Here is a 17091-nt window from a genome sequence, read left to right on the forward strand (position 1 = left end):
CCAGTGGGCAGCGGCTGAAGCAAAAACTGGGAGGAGTTCTGCAAGACCATGGAAAAAGGCTTTTGGACTGCCTCGGAGAGATTCTGGCAAACTGTGAGGCAACTTGGGAGGGGAAAGATGTGCTTTACCTGCACTGTGTATCGTTGGTGGAGCGCTGTTGACTTCGACTGAGGATATAGTCGGGCGGTGGAAGGAATACTTCGAGGACCTCCTTAATCCCTCTGACATGTCTTCCGTAGAGGAAGCAGTCTGGGGATGAGAGGGCCGGTGGCAGTAAATCGGACTTGTTCCCGGCAAGGCTGCTCTTTGCCTTTGTCATCGATCCTGTTCATAATTTTTATGGACAGAATTTCTAGGTGTAGCCAAGTGGGAGAAGGCATTTATTCGGGTGGTCTGAGAATCTTGTCTGCTTTTCATACATGATGTGGTTCTGTTGGCTTCATCAGGTGGTGGCCTTATGAAGCCACCCTACTCTCATCTATGGTCATGAGCTTTGGATAGTGACCGAAAGAATAAGATCGCAAATACTAGGGGTGGAATTGAGCTTTGTCTTTGCTGGTCTCTCCCTTAGGGAAAACAACATGTTTGTTTGATTTTTTTTCTCTCTATTTGCCCAGCATTCAGATAAGCGAAGAACCTTTGTAACGCAAGTAACAAGATACTTGCAACCGTAAGGTGATTACCGAATTTAACATAGCAATGCTTTACATACCGTGCTACTGAAAAATGTAATGTGATTGCAGTAATGTGTTACTTTGTAATGTGTTACACCCAAAACTGTTTGCAGTTATATTTGCTTTGTCTGCACTGTTTTGACTTTGTATGGTGTTGTTAATGAGTCAGTGTGATCTTGGTGCTCCAGTTTTCCTACTCCGGGTCAGATGGCGTTTCAGTCCACATTGTCCAGATGACCTTCCTGAAGCTGCTAAGTGCCACAGCCAAGCAGATATTCACCTACCACTGCCTTAACTCTGCTGCTTGGCTGCACACCGCCACGTACAACCACGAATACGCACTGCGCTTTAGAAGCAGCGACGGCGAGGAGCTGACATACGAGAACACACATTACATCACTGCACTATACGACGGGTGTCGGGTGAGGAACTCAGACACGCTTTTGAGGATAACTTATTAATTAATGATTTTATTATTTATTTACTTTATTCAATTGTCTTTGTCTGCTCTAGACACGCTCAGGGCAGGAGAGGACAGTTTTGGAATTTGACTCTCCGCTGTCCAACACGCTTCCCATCATCGATGTAGCTGTGTCCGATTTTGGAAATAAGAACCAGAAATTTGGTTTCGAAGTTGGCCCGGTTTGTTTCAACGGTTAACAGAGTCAGGGAGTAATTTACAGGGAAAACGAGCCATGGACATTTTTTACATGCAGGGATAAAAAGAAAAAAAAAAAATGATTCAAAACCACATATTTATAAGTTGATATACCTACAACAGTGTTCCTTCTTCTGTACACACACTCGTTTGCATACTCTGTCCTTCATTCACACAGCCCTGTCATGCATTCTCACTGTGGGCTTACATGCTGTGATTAAGAGAACTGCATACATGTAATGATTGTTAAAAACCCCTCAGCGACACTCATTTTGTCCTCTTTTCTTTTTGAAGGAGTAAGTGGTGCTCTCACAGTTTCATTCGTGTCCTTCTGTTCTTACAAATAATGAGCTGTGCACTCAAATCTCATCCATATGTAGTCACACAGAAGCATGTTTCTGCAACATTCATTCTCCATGTTCTTCAGCATTGTCATCAAACCTCAATTTGTTGTGTTGTTTTTATCTGTTGTTGTTGTAATTTTTCAATTATGCCAATCTGTTATGTCATGTATATTGGAGTTTAATTCATCATGGTGCTATAATGGAGCTCCTTCTGGAGTAAATATTTTTAAAAAATGGGTACTGGGCAGTGCATTTTTTTTCTTTTTTTTCAACATTGCGAAGCCATGTTTAATATTTTTTTCTGCTTAACAAACTGTGGTGTGTGATTGCCTCGAGATCTTTCTATGCATATATGTGTGGGGAAGTGACTGATTAACATATTTTAATAAAAGTACACAATGTACATTTAAGTTAATATGATGAAATTTGTTTTTTTTTTTTTTAGTGAATACATTTGCTTAACAAAGACAACTCCAGGAGCAGCTTTAGTTCTGCAATTTCATAATACATGTCAGTTTGAAACTGTTCTTAGAGCCTGCAGGTGTGTCGGTCTCAGCAAATGTTGATGGTTTCTTATTGGTAACTTATTTTTTATTTCCTTTAAACTAAATCGCACTCGTGGACACATTTAAAAGATAGAACATGAAAATAAATAAATAAATAAAAACTAATGAACAAGATTAGCTACATAAAAGCTGCATAAAATTGCTAATCACATTCCTTAATAATCAAATTGCATTTGAAATTTAGCTGAATTATGCACACTGTCATGTACAATGTTGAACACACTATATCAGATTAGTTGTGTGTGGTCTGCTAGGTTGTGTTACGTTACAAGTGATTACCAATTCCTTCTTTTACCAACATTCAACCTTTATTTTTAGTTTTTAAAATCTAATTTATTTATTTATTTATTTATTTTGTATCTTCAAGTACTGCAGAGCTATGGTAGTTAGCATATCTGACAATTGTTTACAGTCACTTCATTGTTTCCAATTTCCTGTCACAAAGAGAGGTGCTGCCGCTGTCAGGGCTGGAGCTCCAGTTGGTGGTCGGTGGGACGTCATAATCTATCTTTGACACAACAGGTAACTGCTGCGTGATACTAAAATGAGAATAATTCTTAATTGGCTAGTATTTCTCGTGATGACTAGCAAGAGCAGCAATCTTTAAACGTCTAGTTGTGCGCATTCTTAGTTTCTTGGTATGAAATCCACCTATAATAAAGTATCTTGACCATAAGGGTAGAAAGTATAAAATGTTACAAAAATTGATTTATGCACTAAAATGCCATTCATACACAGCTGCACAGAAACCTGCTTCTGCAACATTCACTCTTCATGTTCTAAGTAAAAGTATAAAAAGGGGGAACCTTGTTTCAGGTGAAAGCAGAAGTGTCTTAAACGAGCATTCTTTTTAATGGCCACCGGTGAGGCTACAGTTGTCACAAAAAGATGTGTGGTCTGATAGAAGTCATCATCTGTCAGTCTGCCCCAGGGCAGCTGTGGCTACAACTATAGCTTGCCTCCACCAGTGTGTGAATGTGAGAGTGAATGAATAGCAGAACTGTAAAGCACTTTGAGGGCCCAGAAAAGCGCTATATAAATGCAATCCATTATTATTATTATTATCATAGACAGCCATTGGACTTGACATTTTCCTGGTGAGTTTATGGGCTCAGCCATTCATTCATGGGGTAGCTCAGGAGGTAGAGCAGGTGATCTGCTGATTGGAAGTTTGGTGGTTCAATCCCTGGCTCCCCTAGTCTGTATGCCAAATATCCTTGGGCAAAATATTAACCAACTCCAATGGATGCTTTCTGATGCATCCATTGGAGTGTGAATGGTAAGTAAGCACTTAAAAGCATAGAAGACAGTGCATGTGTCTGGTGAATGTGAATGTGGCATGTTGTATAGAGCGGAAAAGTAGAAAAGCGCTATAGAGGAATCAGCCCATTTACCATTTCTGTTCATACTATTTCCATTTTTAAAATTTGGGTTATTCCAAGTTTCATAAAGGAGGATTATCTGTGATCCGATCATTACCATTTCAGATCAGTCCCTTTGCTCTGCCAAGAGGCCAAGACGGCAAAAGTAAATTACGATCATCTCAAGACTTTGAAATGGGATTTGAAGAAACAGAGGATCACACTGAGGTAGTTATGTCTCTGGAAGTGTCCATATTTTGGGGTAGTGTGGGGGTACTTGTTCTGAAAATTGAATGAATCACATAATAAATTACAAAATACATTAAGTTACTTTCTCTCAGCAGATAATTATTTGTTACAGTATTCGTTATATTACTTTCTAGTTAATCTTCAACATGGCCTGAGATGTACTGAATAAGCAATGCATCGGATTAACATAAACCAAAGGCTACAGCTCCACAGAAGACACACTTTCTTATAGTGATTAATTACTACCACGAAGCCAAGAGCAAAGCTGGGAAGGAAAATGTGGCCAGGCTGACTCTGCTGGAGAAAAAAGTAGTGCTAGAAATGGAGATTAATCCTACAAGCCTGACTGCTCATCACTGCTTTTGTTACCTGTTTAAAAGCAAGCTTTTGCTCTTTCACATGGGTCAGTTTCTCACAATTTGCTTTATATAAGCATGCTGTCTTTACAAAGAGTTGATGTCCTGTTAGCTGCTGCATTTGTGGCTGTTTGTGCATTTTCATCACGTTCTTGTTCTTTCACAAAACAAAACAAAAACAACATTGCTCATATCTTCACTGCACACAGCTTCTGAGGAGTGAAGATTGTAACACAAGTGCAGGAAAAAAAAGACCTGAAAAATGAGCCGATTTTCCAAATACTTGAGATACTTATGGAGCTCTTCATGACGTATAGTAAAACTACATTTTGTGAGTGTAACGAGCACATGTTTGAACTCCCTTATTTTGAAAGGTCACTGTGTAGGCTGATGTGTAAAATGTTAAACCTATCGTTAACTTGATTGCAGTGACCTTAACATTCTTGAAATGTCATCTCTAAACATGAATTTAAAACCCAATTAAATTTTGAATCATTTCCAAAGTGCAGAATATCGAAGGTGTAAATAAAGCCACTGCTGGGTTTACATCAGCAGCATTCAAAAGCTTTCACTGAAAATAATAAAAATACAAAAATAAGTAATAATAATAATAATTTCTTTAACCAGAACATTTGAGTGAAAAGTGATTCATGAATTTCTGGCTGGGCCCTGTTGTTTGGTTGGCATGAAGTCAGGTTTGTCTTTAATTTCAGACACAGCTGGAGTAATGAGGTTGTGCGTAAGGTGTATGACTATTTGTTATTGGGTTTATACTACAGGCCGAGCATGCGTGCACTATATTTCTCTCTCGCCACCCATGTCTTCTTCAGTTGGCCTTTGCTGTTACTCTCTCTCTCTGCCTGCTGTGCCGTCTTGAAATCTGCATTACAATCATGCTGAAACTTTAATGAGGGGAAGCGAGTGAACACAGCGAGCTCATCCAAGAGTATTTAACAGCTAATTTCCAGCAATGAAATATGGATTGTGTGACATGAAAGTCACCTACATTGTGTTTAAAGCCAGAGTGGCAGGTTCACATGGAAGACAGCCAGCACAAGTTAGTAATTTATTCCTGTTCGGTTTGTGTACTGAAGATAGATGTCAGTGTCCAGAGAGAGAACAATGCAGAGGAAAGGAAGTTTTTTTTCTCTTTATCTTATTTGTTTTAAGCCATCTGAGGTGTGTACTGGGAATAATTACCAGAATATATGCTAACATTTTACTTACCAACATGACAAAGCTTGCCTTGACTTGTATCATGTTCGTTAACTGGGGCTAGCCTAGCCTTTAACCTAATGCTCAAAACCATAGACATTATAACACATGGACATAACTTATAGGTGGAAAAAATTAACCCAATACATCAGTGCCTAAAAGGCTGCATTCTGCCTAAAGGCCACCAGATGGCGATAGCTGTGGTTGAAAAAGACCTGGGGTCCCATAGACGTTTATGGGAAAAAGGCTTTCTGTCATGGCCTCTGTAAACACTTTCCTGCTAGGTTTATATGTTTAGTCACTCAGTTTTGTTCTTATTGAATAAAACATTGAGTCTGTTTTCTTAAAATTGTGGTATGTACCCAAACCCTAATTGGGTAAACACTTGTCAATCACAAGTCATTAGACTTATTATTAGAAAACAATGGGTGACGTTACTGTACCACACCAGCATACGTGACAGTTACAGTACAACGTCCATCTTTTATACTATGCTGTAAAATGCTGTTCAGTCACATCTAATATTGATTTAACATGCTGCTACCTTAATCATAGCTTAACACAGGGCTAAACTGCTAGCAGTTAAAAGGCTAACGTTAATGTGCGCGGCAGCTAGATTAGCATTAGCAACTGTTTAATGTTCCAGTTTTGTGAAAGTGAGGGCTTTGCTTAACTTTAGAAAATGTTCAGTGTTGTGAACTATGAGTGTAAAAAACTCTTTTATATATCACTCTTATATAGTCATGCGATATGAGATGAATCACTATTCCTGTGTCATGAGGGGCTGAAGTCGTGTATCAACTGCAGGAGCCAAGACAGCACTGTTGGTATTATACCAATTTTTAGTATCGATTATTAAATTATCTGAGTAATGATTTTTTTTATTTTGACAACCTTACCAGTGAACAGTTTTTATTATTACATTTAGGAGTTTTTAAAAACTCCCAAATTTGGGAGAATTTGAGAGTTTTTAAAAACTAAGATTCCGTACAATTACGCCCCTTTTTCCAAATTAATAGAAAAAGTTTTCCTGAGTTCCAGGGAGTAAGTTTATGATACCAGAATCAGCAGTACAATCTCACATGCAATCTGTTACTAACAAGTGCACCCACTCACTAATTAACTGTATATTCACTGGCTGTGTTAAGCACCAAATAATCATCCTTTTCACCAACTCCTCCTTCCCTACGCCTCCTCTCTAATCTTCCTCAAAGACAGTTGCTGTCTCCAGTCAGCTCCTGAGTGGCTCTCCACAGCAAGAACACTAGCACTGTGCTCTTCTTCCACAGCCTGAGGGGATTCAGTCACTCCAGACTAGTCAAATTAGTCATAACCTCAAGGCTAAGCAAGGAAGGTGTACAGTACCAAGTTTTCTTTCATGTCTGGTGCGTGTCAAAGCTGGGTCAAGACCAGGAATACCAGAGGGAGAGAAAAGGACAGCCATGAGTCCACCTGAAGCCCTGTGGTTGCTGCTGCTGGTCACTGTCAGCTCATGTAAGGTAAGGAGACACCGTGTCCCCAACTTATCCATTCAACCTTTGTGTCAAATGAGTCAAAATTTAAAAGTTTCTAAACTTTAAAGTGGTTCTTGGAAAGAATTGATGTACTCTGATTTATCATTTTGTTAACCAACCTTGTGTCTTTTATATCTCCTGGTATTTGCTGGACATCCCCAAAATAGTTTAGCCATATTGCCTACATGCTAACAGTTAGAGCATGCATTTTTTTTTAAGGGAAACATATTTATAAGTCACAAAAACAGGACTAAAATAAAATGAAATAAATTGACTGAAAGAAATAAAATGCTTTATATAGATCCACATCTTAAAACATATTAGATAAAGTAAATATTGCTGACAAAGGAGTTTAGATCAAAATTGACCTCCCAAAAATTATATTTTTATAGATTTGTTTTGCCAAGTTTTATGCTCAGAGAAATCACGATCATCTATATTCATTGTTTGAGTTATTTTTTTTATTATATTATAGTTTTGAGTTTTCTTCTTGTTTTGATCTGTTGTACTGTATTGTTCTGAGAAACTTTGTCGTTCCACTCTACTGAAAAGATGGCGATGATTAGTTTGTAAAAATGCAGAGAGGCAGCCACCTGAGTCAGTGACCAGAAACACCCTGAAGGTGTTTTACACCACTCACTTGTCATGTTGGCTCTGTTGTTGCCCTCCTCCTCCTCATGACTGTGTAACCTTAAGTGCAGCTGATTGAAATATTCATGTTTAGAATATTTGCTGAAGGAGATTTTATGTATAATCCATGTGTATTCTGCAGACTCTTTATCTAGAAAAAAAACAACGAGTATGTTGCTCCTGATGAGAACAAAGGCGCTATAAAATATTTAGTGTTGGTTAGTTAAATTGTTGACACATAATTGCTCGAGGCAGGAGACGGGGAAGAGCCATGTCCTTCTATAGCTCTTGAAGTTGTTACAGGGCTGCTAGTTGTGCACTGCAGTCTGTTTAGCATCACGGGTGGCCTTTTATAGCTCAAAAACACCAGCCTGATGTGTCAGTATTATCCTATTTTCATTAGACTCTGTCATGAATCGCTGTGCGGCAGGCAGGAGTTGGACCCAAAGTGCAGGACTCACAGACTCAGGGAGGTGAACTCAAAACTCAGCTTTATTTGCTGGCAGGGAAAAAAAAAAAAACAACAAAAAAAAAAAAACATACAAACTAATCTAAACTGGGAACTTGGAAAACTCACAGAGCGACACACAGGGAGATCCACACAGCAAGAGGGACGACGCGACACTGACTCAGAGAAACACAGGGTTTAAATACACTGGGAAGTAACGAGGGGAATGAGACACAGAAGGAGGGCACAGCTGGGAGAAATCAGGACAGACGAGACAAGCAAAGCAGGACGCATTCACATGAGACACGGACCATCAAAGTAAAACAGGAAGTATCACACAGAGACGCGAACTTGACACAGTGGAGACAGCAACTAAGAAATACAGAGACATAAACCATAAGGCAGAGGTCTAAGAACCAAAATACACAGGGAAATACTCAGCTGGGAACACAAGAGACTAGACTAGAGAGAGTAACAAAAAACCAACCATGAGAACATAATGCACAATGCAGAGTGACAGAAAACAAGAAACTCAAACATGCAAAGACACACAATTACACAGAACAGAGGGGACACAGAGACATGAAGGGCAAGGGATCAAAACTAGAAGCCATAGAATAAATCACACACAAGTACAATAATACAAAAATCACAAAGAACTAAAAACGCTGGGTCAGGAGACCCAGGACTGTGACAGTACCCCCCCCCCCTCAAGGGCTGGCTCCAGACAGCCCAAACACAGAAAAACAAAACCAAACAGAAAACAACCCAGGGCGGGCGGCGGGGGCCCAGGACGGAGGGCTCGGAACAGAAAACAAAAGAAGAGCACAGCAAACACCGGAGCCCAAGAAAACAACCCAAACACAGAGCAGTTCAGGGGGCCGACCATGCGGAAGGCAACGGCGGAGACGTGGAACCAGTTCAGGGGGCCGACCGTGCGCAAGGCAACGGCGGCGACGCGGAAACAGTGCAGGAGGCCGGCCGTGCGCAAGGCAACGGCGGCGACGCGGAAACAGTGCAGGAGGCCGGCCGTGCGCAAGGCAATGGCGGCGACGAAGGAGACAACGGAGCAGTTCAGGGGGCCGACCGCGCGGAAGGCAGCGGCGGCCCTCCAGTCTCAGGCGTGCAGGCCATGGCCTGGTGGGCACAGGACCAGACGAGGCAGGACCAGACGAGGCAGGACCAGACGAGGCAGGACCAGACGAGGCAGGACCAGACGGTGGCGATGCGGGGGCCGGACCAGGCGAAGCACAGGCTGAGGCCGGACCAGACGAGGACGAAGACTCGGAGGCCGGACCAGACGAGGTTGCAGAGGCTGAAGGCTGAACGGGCTCCTCGGGCCCTCCAGCTGACGTGGCAGGTGGCTGAACGGGCTCCTCGGGCCCTCCAGCTGACGTGGCAGGTGGCTGAACGGGCTCCTCGGGCCCTCCAGCTGACGTGGCAGGTGGCTGAACGGGCTCCTCGGGCCCTCCAGCGGAGACAGGTGGCTGAACGGGCTCCTCGGGCCCTCCAGCGGAGACAGGTGGCTGAACGGGCCCCTCGGACCCTCCAGCGGAGACAGGAGGCTGAACGGGCCCCTCGGGCCCTTCAGCGGAGACGAGGAGGTGCTGGCCGGGCTCACTGGAACCCCCAGCGGACGAGGTAGATGGCGGCGTGGGAGCCGCGGAGTCCTGGATGAGCTCATCCGAGCTTCCAGCAGGAGCTGATGTAGAGCCAGAGAGGTTTGGGACCCCTGGCTGAATGTTAAGCCGAACAGAAGACCGTATTGCTATCGGGGACTGGGCCAATGGTTCAGGTGCGAGCTGAGCTACTGGAGATGCGGATGAGAGTGGGAGCTGAGCTACTGATGGTGGTGAAGTAGATAACTGCACGGGAGACTGAACTGAGGGTGTCTGCACTGGCACAGGGGACTGAACTGATGTCTGTTGTAACGGAGGTGGTGAGAGTGGAGTAGGCAGTGGAGTTGATGACTTCACAGGAGAATGAACCAGAGGTGAGTGCACAGGAGACTGAGCTAGAGGTGGTAGTGATAGTTGAGGGGAAAGTGGAGCTGGTGATTGAGTGGATGACTGTGCTAAGGGATGCTGCACTGGGGACACTGGAGACTGCGCTGGGGACACTGGAGACTGCACTAGAGACTGCAGTGACGGTTGTAGTGGAGGTGTAACGGGTGGAGGAGTGGCTGTGGGTCGGGCAGCTAGTGGCTCAGCTACAGAGTGTATTAACGGCAGGGCTATGGGTTGAATGTCTGACTGAGTAGCAGCCTGAATGGCTGGGTGTAGTGATGGTGGTGGTGGAGGCGGCGACTGGGCTTTAGGCCGGGCGGCTAACTGAGCTGAGGGCTGGGGAACACACAGTTCATTTTTAACCGAACCCTCAGGACCCTTCATTTCAGTTTGTAGCTCACAACCATCTGAGTCTAAAACAGTCTTTGGATCCTTTGAGTTATTGAGCACAGAGACACCAATCTTCCTAGTTTCATGGATAGGCTCGAAAGGAACAGGAGTGACACAGTTTGAATGGCTCAATGGGCCAGAATAATTGTCCTTAAAATAAGCAGTTCTTTCATTTCCGGTGCCGCTTACACAACAAGCCGGCCCGGAATTAACAGTTTTTATTTCTGCAGGAGCCAAAAGAGTAGCTCCACCACTCACCCTAGCCGACTGTACAGGAAGAAATCCAGGCCCTCGCTGGGGCTGTGAATGCTGGCGGGGTGTCAGCCGCTTCCCTGTTGAAGAGGGAGAAGGGCTGGCTGAAGGTGATGTGGGAAAACTCGGCTGCAGTTGCTCCTGCTGCGGTGTGGAAATGTTGGGTGCACTGGGGGGAACAATGATAATCCCCAGCATTTTATAAAATGCCTGTGCTGGCGTGAGCTGGTTGCTCGCAGGCTCATAGTATTTCTCGCGGTGCCGCCTCGGGTGCTTTCCTCGGGTCCGGGTCGCAGGCGTCAACAGTGGAGAGGAAACAGAAAAGTGAGTAGACGGGTTAGTGGCAAACGAAGACGACCGGCTACACGGAGGACCCCCAAGAACCAACCGGGTCCCATCAAAAGCCAAGCGGCGCCTCCTCATTGAGTCCGCTGGATCCTTTTTGTGGTCGCGTCGTTCTGTCATGAATCGCTGTGCGGCAGGCAGGAGTTGGACCCAAAGTGCAGGACTCACAGACTCAGGGAGGTGAACTCAAAACTCAGCTTTATTTGCTGGCAGGGAAAAAACATACAAACTAATCTAAACTGGGAACTTGGAAAACTCACAGAGCGACACACAGGGAGATCCACACAGCAAGAGGGACGACGCGACACTGACTCAGAGAAACACAGGGTTTAAATACACTGGGAAGTAACGAGGGGAATGAGACACAGAAGGAGGGCACAGCTGGGAGAAATCAGGACAGACGAGACAAGCAAAGCAGGACGCATTCACATGAGACACGGACCATCAAAGTAAAACAGGAAGTATCACACAGAGACGCGAACTTGACACAGTGGAGACAGCAACTAAGAAATACAGAGACATAAACCATAAGGCAGAGGTCTAAGAACCAAAATACACAGGGAAATACTCAGCTGGGAACACAAGAGACTAGACTAGAGAGAGTAACAAAAAACCAACCATGAGAACATAATGCACAATGCAGAGTGACAGAAAACAAGAAACTCAAACATGCAAAGACACACAATTACACAGAACAGAGGGGACACAGAGACATGAAGGGCAAGGGATCAAAACTAGAAGCCATAGAATAAATCACACACAAGTACAATAATACAAAAATCACAAAGAACTAAAAACGCTGGGTCAGGAGACCCAGGACCGTGACAGTCTCAACTAATTACAAACTGCAAATGTCCATTGCTAAAAATGTATATCATTCAATGATTTTGATCCTCCTCTTGACTGGTGATTAGCGTGAGGCCTATTTGACACTATTCCAATATTGTGTTTGATCCTTGCATTACATTTTCATACACACGATGAATTTACAGTACAGTATACTTAGTTTGTGTTTAGTTCTTTTTTTAAGCTTTACATTCATTACCGTATTTTGTAGACTTCATCAAAAATTGCCACTTAAGTGCTGTCCTAAATACGGTCAGAAAAAAATACAGTGAAATGTGTCTCATGGGTAAAGGATTCATTTAGCAGCAGCTCACAACAACACTCAACTCAAGCCACTGTTGCAAGAAAAAAAAAGATGTATATGCAGGCTTTAAAAAAAGAAATGTACAGCGTCTTTCACATTTAAGGTTTTATATGTCAGGTTATATTAAATAAAAGAAAAAAGACTTTATATGGGTTATTATAAACATCAGCCAAAATGCAGAACACTTACTGCTTCCATAACAATTAAGAGTAGCCAGGCGCTGCTGATCAAATACACGTGATTAACTGATCATGAGCGGGTGCGAGCGCCTCTATAAAAGCAGATGTTTCGTCAGTTTGCTGGTCTGGAGCATTCAGGTGTGTGTTAACACACTGCCAGTGAGGAAACACAAAGACGCAAATGTTGCTGCCCATCGATCTGAGAAAGGTTATAGGGACATTTCCAAGCAATTTGAAGTCCATCGTTCAACACTGACAAAGAATATTCATAAGTGGAAAACATTCAAGGCAGTTGCCAGTTTTCCCAAGAGTGGACGCTTCTAGGAAATTTACCTCAAGGTCAGTACTCAGAGAAACTGCAAAAAATTCAAGAGATTTCCAGGCCTCAGTTGGCATGTTAAATATTAAAGTTCACAACAGTATACAGTTTAAAAATGACTGAACAAGTATTGCCTGGCTGGACGGGTTACCAGACGAAAGCCTCTTCTTTCTGAGAAGAAGCTGTTTGGAGAAAACCAAACACAGATTATCAGCACAAGCCCATCATACCAGCTGTCAGCTTTGTTGGTGGAGGGCTGATTATTTGAGCTTATTTTGAAGCCACGGGACAAGTCACTCGTTCAAACATGAACTCCTCTGTTAACAAAGTATTCTGGAGTCAGCTGTCTGTCTGACAGCTCAAGCTTGGCCCAAATTGGGAAATTCAACAGGACAATGATCCCAATCTACAAATTAATGGCTGAAAAAGAAAAGAATCAAGGCATTGCAATGGTCCAGTCAAAGTCCAGAGCTCAACCTGACTGAAATACTTTTGTGGACTTTAAAAGAGATGTGCATAAAACCAGTGAACTGAATTAACTCTGTCAAGAAGAGTGGGCTGAAAATTCCTTCAATATTTTTTCTATGACAAAGTCACACAGCTTTTTTTAAGGTTAGGTTTAAGGTTTTTCTACAAGCTACTAAATCTTACAGTGCTTCTGCATCCTGGCTTAGATGTTATTAAATAGATGATACATGACATGGTCTAATATGTAATGTACCCCCCTCCCCCAATCTGTTGTGCAAACCTTGTGTTTGTGAAGCACAGCCAATCACAGGGAAGAGAAGGGAAACAAAATGTCATGGCTCAGTGTAAGACTAACAAATGGGATTGTTTTGAACTACTAATTGTGCTAGTTAGCATAATAATGGCACTTAATTTTTTTACGGCCTGCAAGGCTTTCATTTATTCATTCATATAAATAAATAAGCCAGTGATTAGGGCAGTTAGTCATTTGGTTTAAAAAAGTGCCAGAAAACATTTTTTTAAAGAAACACAGCTCACCGCTTCACAAAAATTAAGACAAACTGTGGTTGTAAGTTAAACCACTGGGAAAATAAAACATATCAAGCCAGAAAAACTCATCTTCATTGCAAAAACAATCAATAACAGAACAATAGTCTGAAGAGTAGCAGTGTTGCAAATGCTGCTGATAGACAGAGTGGGTACCAGGAATAAAAGCCTTCAAAATGCACATAGAGACTTAGACTTAGGTAGTATAGTGTATCGTGTATACAGTAAGTATATTATTTAACTGGGACACAGTTAGGCTTTGTGCATAAGTGCTGTACCAACTCCTTTTAATCTGCAGTCCCCAGCAGGTGGATGCAAACGTTGTAAACACAGTGACAGAAGTGGCACACAGGCTGAACTTTATTTTTGGAGTTTGTTGCTGCCATGGAAATGCTGCAGAGCCAGATCAAATAAAGCATCTGTACATCTTGTACTTTCTCTGAAGTTTTGATCAAATCCAGTGTAAAATCTCTTACACAGTTTGGTTGTCGGCAGGCACCGAGGGCCACGTGGTGGCAGTGTTGCATCAGTGTGTGATTTACATGAAGCACAAATGCACACACGCACGCACACACTTAAGGGAGAGGTCAGTCCAGATCATTGTGCATTCCTGTAGGCGTCTGCATTTAATCAATATCAACATTGGACAGAAAGGAAAAAGAAAGGTGTTGACTGCAGTCAGGATGAAAAGGGAAAATTAAAGGTCAGGTAAAAGAAGAAGAAAATGGGTATGGAAATGATAAAAGGGTGAAAAAAGCAAGAGAATGGGATAAGTGTCAGATGAATATTCTTTTTTTTCTCGTTAGCACTTTTTTTGCGGCGTGCTTTTTTTCATTGAATGAAATATGGTTTGAGAGGAGACTGTGGCGCTTGGATAAAGAAGTGGAAGGAATAGGTGAGAGTCTGGGAGAGAGATGGAGGAGTGTGTCTGCGAGAGAGGGTGGAGGAAAGGCGGGAGGGAGGGAGAGGCAGAGAGTTAGCGGATAAATGAGAGAGCAGCGCTGGCTCAGCCACAACGCCTCACTGCCAGACGAAGGAAGGAGTCCAGGAAACACACACATACACACACGCGCACACACACATACGCGCACAGTTCAGACCAGCTGTTTCCAGGAGCACCTCCTGCAGCCTGAGCTGGATGTTTGGACTTGATGCGTCTTTGCATGGATGCATCTGGATTTATCTACTAACCTGTGGCAGTGTCTTAGACTTCAGAGGGAACATTCGTGATTTTTTCTCTTCTTTTCTTTTTAAACAAACACTACAGAGCGACTGCACAACCTGTAACACCATGCTGTGCAGCTGCTCTTGTTAGAATGACTGCTGTGAACAGTTTGGACTGTGTGTGAGAGCCGGCCAGAGTTTCTGTTAGTGTGTGTGTGTGTGTGTGCGGTGTGTGAATGTGTATGCATCAGGATGAGTGTTCCCATGTTGAAAATTGGAGCGGTGCTCAGCACCATGGCTATGGTAACTAACTGGATGTCCCAGACCTTACCGTCGCTGGTTGGACTCAATGGAACCATCATCTCCTCAGAGGGCACGCATGAACGGATCGTCAGCGTACGTATTCATATTCATATGACTAAACACGCACGCATACACGCTGCATCTGTGCACTTCCAGAACTTCGTCTTCATCAAACGATAGAGACGCGTTTTTGTTGTCACTTGAGTTGTGATTTTCAGCAGCACCTTTACATACTTCTCTTTTCTACACAGCAACATCCACTTTCAGTAAATATAATGACATAAGCTCTCCTTTGTGACATGATCTGTAATTATTCCAAGATAAATGTCTGCTTATTCACTGTAGAAGAAAAAAAGCCCCAGCTTCTAAGATATCTACGATGACGGGGGAAGTAAGTCAGATTCAATTATCAAGATCTTCGGGGATATTTTAGCCTGCATGCAGCAGATATTTGATCTGTTCACTGGTGCAGAAAAGACATGAAAGAAGGTAGAGGAGGAAAAAAAAGCGCTCACAAGATCAGAGTCAGAGCACAATTAGAAAATACACTACAGCAGGTGGCACAACTGAAGAATAAATAGCACTAATGAATAAATAAATAAGCTTTTATGAGTCATAGAGAACACATGTACAGTATGCACACACTGCTGCACACACACACACTACACCCACAGACCGGTAATAGGATTGCTCTTTCTCAGACTTACTGGGGTGATATTTCTCCTAGGGAAGGCTGACTCACCCAATGGGACAGCCGGTGATTTGTTGCCCTAGCAACCCCCCTGGCAACCCGAGACATGGGGGATCACTGCACGCACCCTGGTTTCTTCACCCCGTATGCGTATCCTGTCCGTGCATTGCAGTTTGTGTGCGTTTGTGCGCACACTCAGGGTTTGCATGATTTACCTTTCTGGCACCTCGCATCTGCTGCGTGGTGGCACTTTGCAAGTTCAGCAAAGTGCATGTAGTCTCATGCAAGCAGGTGCCCACACACACACACACACACACACACACACACACACACACAGACCGTGGCTGAAGCAGATGGAGATGTTAGATGGGCAGTGTTGCTACTGCAATAGTTGACAGACAGTTTCTAAATGGGAAATGTCTGAAATCTGGCTGTTGTGTCTCTGTAATCCAGCTTAATTGCACATAAATTTAATTGTTAGCTACATCACTTTCGCCAAAGTGTTTATTTATTTATTTATTTATTTATTTTTTGCCAATTGTGCTTCCCTGGAGTCTTATCAAATGAACTCAAATGCTCTTTAATCAGCACTACTTGTCAGGTTCCAAATGTGCTTCAACTTTGCTGAATTAATTTTTAACTGCATGGTAATTAAAACATAAATTGTATTAAAAGGTTTTTCTTTTTGTTTTTTAAGATAAGGGCTGCTAATGAATTGGTGCTTTGTTCAGCTTACATACTGAGTAACAGAAGCATTTCAATGGATTCTTTATTGTTTTAAGCAGCTGTTGTAACTATTCACTATCCTCTGACTCTTTAGCATTTAGTTTAAGCTTGATTGAGTTTTTATTGGTCATTTTTAAACTGTTCTATTCATTTATTTACCCATTTAGCCTGTTGCCACAACACATTTCAGTTGTTGGCCTTTTACTTTTTGCTACATAATATTATTATATTGAGATTAATGTTGCAGCGTTTCTGTTGCTAACCTGTTTTGCCATGCTCAGTCAGAGCATTCAGTGTTTATGTGTTACTGCTGACTCACTATGCATATTTTTCTTATGTCATAAGAGCATATGACTTTTAAAAAAGAAGGCTTCTATACAGTCTATTCATTGCAGTGCTAGTCTGGGTAAACACACTCTAAGCTACATGGTGTCAGTAAGACTTTCCGATTTTTCTCTTATATAGGATGTTACACACATTTTTCTGAGTTGCGTACGTCCTCCTGTCTCCTCAGCCTCTTATCAACAATTTGTCAAC

At 42.6% G+C, this 17091-nt stretch overlaps 3 protein-coding genes across 10 annotated transcripts in view; 2 read left to right on the forward strand and 1 right to left on the reverse strand.

The window, feature by feature from the left end:
• The window catches only part of LOC147327466 (uncharacterized), a 48474-nt gene extending 46075 nt beyond the window's left edge, over nt 1-2399 (forward strand). Inside the window, exons 65-66 of one of the 2 annotated variants that reach the window (XM_086295111.1) lie at nt 863-1096; nt 1188-2399. In XM_086295111.1, the coding sequence (XP_086151237.1) occupies nt 863-1096; nt 1188-1334 (381 nt within the window). In that variant the 3' untranslated portion in view covers nt 1335-2399. The remainder of the gene's footprint in view (nt 1-862; nt 1097-1187) is intronic. The other variant, XM_086295112.1, reaches the window with a different exon arrangement.
• A 3589-nt stretch (nt 2400-5988) lies between these two features.
• Nucleotides 5989-17091, forward strand: part of LOC147327467 (noelin-2-like) — a 43094-nt gene continuing 31991 nt past the window's right edge. The window contains exons 1-2 of one of the 7 annotated variants that reach the window (XM_086295114.1): nt 5989-6250; nt 6638-6922. In XM_086295114.1, the coding sequence (XP_086151240.1) occupies nt 6866-6922 (57 nt within the window). In that variant the 5' untranslated portion in view covers nt 5989-6250; nt 6638-6865. Of the gene's footprint in view, nt 6251-6637; nt 6923-14621; nt 15231-17091 lie in introns of those variants that run through there. The other 6 variants (XM_086295118.1, XM_086295119.1, XM_086295116.1 and 3 more) reach the window with 6 other exon arrangements.
• Nucleotides 8726-11236, reverse strand: LOC147327468 (uncharacterized). The gene has a single exon (XM_086297547.1). It carries the CDS (start codon nt 11126-11128, stop codon nt 8726-8728), a length of 2403 nt encoding a protein of 800 aa, XP_086153673.1. The 5' UTR covers nt 11129-11236.

Source organism: Aulonocara sp. 'chitande type north' Nkhata Bay, linkage group LG6 (assembly GCF_057382095.1).
Source record: "Aulonocara sp. 'chitande type north' Nkhata Bay isolate Kocher_YH1m ecotype deep benthic linkage group LG6, A_spYH_male_GT1.1, whole genome shotgun sequence".
NCBI lineage: Eukaryota > Metazoa > Chordata > Actinopteri > Cichliformes > Cichlidae > Aulonocara > Aulonocara sp. 'chitande type north' Nkhata Bay.

What these genes read in the sequence shown, in the direction of transcription:
- LOC147327468 (XM_086297547.1), bottom strand. Translation starts at nt 11,128, where the DNA reads ATGACAGAACGACGCGACCACAAAAAGGATCCAGCGGACTCAATGAGG.